Genomic DNA, 1066 nt, shown 5'->3' on the forward strand with positions numbered 1-1066 from the left:
TCCGTCTGTGTGTAAGCCTGCAGACCAGAAGAGGGCACCAGACAGATGGTTGTGAGCAGATGGTTGTGAGCCACCATGTGGTTGCTGGGAATTGAACTCAGGACCTTTGGAAGAGCGGGCAATGCTCTCAACCTCTGAGCCATCTCTCCAGCCCTACAGATTAGTTTTAAAAAGGTATATATACTATACCTGTTTAGTGGTTTTATGAGTGCCTTGAATTGTCCTCTTAGATTTTCCACCAGTTTGACATTTGGGTTTTCCTTCAAGGCATGAAAAAGGAAATAGACACATAAACAAAAAGAGATAACGTACAAACTATAGGTGATACATAATATACAAGTAAACAACACAATACATTCAGGCATCTCTAGTACCTAATTTCCATCCAGAAACACAGAAGAGTACAGTTTTATTCCTCATCAATGAATATATGAATGGCTGATGAAGTTTTCTTATTTTGTTGATTTTTCAATCTACATTCTTAATTCCCAGAGACTGCTTTATTCAATGGCTTTCTCAGAAAGGAATATTCGGCGCTGGATTTTTTTTTTAACCAAGACTTTAAATATAAGCATTCTACAACGAAGCCTAAGTGTGTTCTTAGTTAGCTTGAAACAACCTATCATGTAAAATTGTTCTCAAAGAAAGAGCAAAGGACACACAGAGGAAACAGGAGCACCAAGAATCTCCCATTAGTCAAATTTACAGCAATCTGAACATCAAGAGAGAGACATATATTGTACCCCATTAAATAAGAAGTTATGAATCTACACAAATTAAAATTTGTAAGCATACAAATATTTTAAAATAAGAGAAAAGCTATTCTTTATATTAGATGACTAATTGACAAACATAGAAATTATGAAATTAGTAAATCAGCATTTCACCTACCAGAATAATAGCTTAATCGCATTATTATTATTATTATTATTATTATTATTATTATTATTATTATTATTATTATTATTATTTGTGTTTTTTGAGACCCTCACATTTGGGTACTGCGTTTACATCATCTCCACCCTTCCCCTCGAACTCGTGACCTCTTCTGTAATTATATAGACTG

At 34.1% G+C, this 1066-nt stretch overlaps 1 protein-coding gene across 5 annotated transcripts in view; it reads right to left on the minus strand.

Annotated features, from left to right (window-relative positions):
* Scaper (S-phase cyclin A associated protein in the ER) overlaps nt 1–1066 on the minus strand; it is a 349156-nt gene that overhangs the window by 329630 nt on the left and 18460 nt on the right. For all 5 annotated transcript variants that reach the window (XM_026779044.1, XM_026779043.1, XM_026779042.1 and 2 more), the window contains one exon: nt 190–260. Coding sequence is in view for 4 of the 5 variants with exons in the window: in XM_026779043.1 (XP_026634844.1) it covers nt 190–260 (71 nt within the window). In the remaining variant the exon portion in view is untranslated. The remainder of the gene's footprint in view (nt 1–189; nt 261–1066) is intronic.

The sequence above is a fragment of the Microtus ochrogaster genome, chromosome 5 (genome assembly GCF_000317375.1).
Source record: "Microtus ochrogaster isolate Prairie Vole_2 chromosome 5, MicOch1.0, whole genome shotgun sequence".
NCBI classification, from domain to species: Eukaryota; Metazoa; Chordata; class Mammalia; order Rodentia; family Cricetidae; genus Microtus; species Microtus ochrogaster.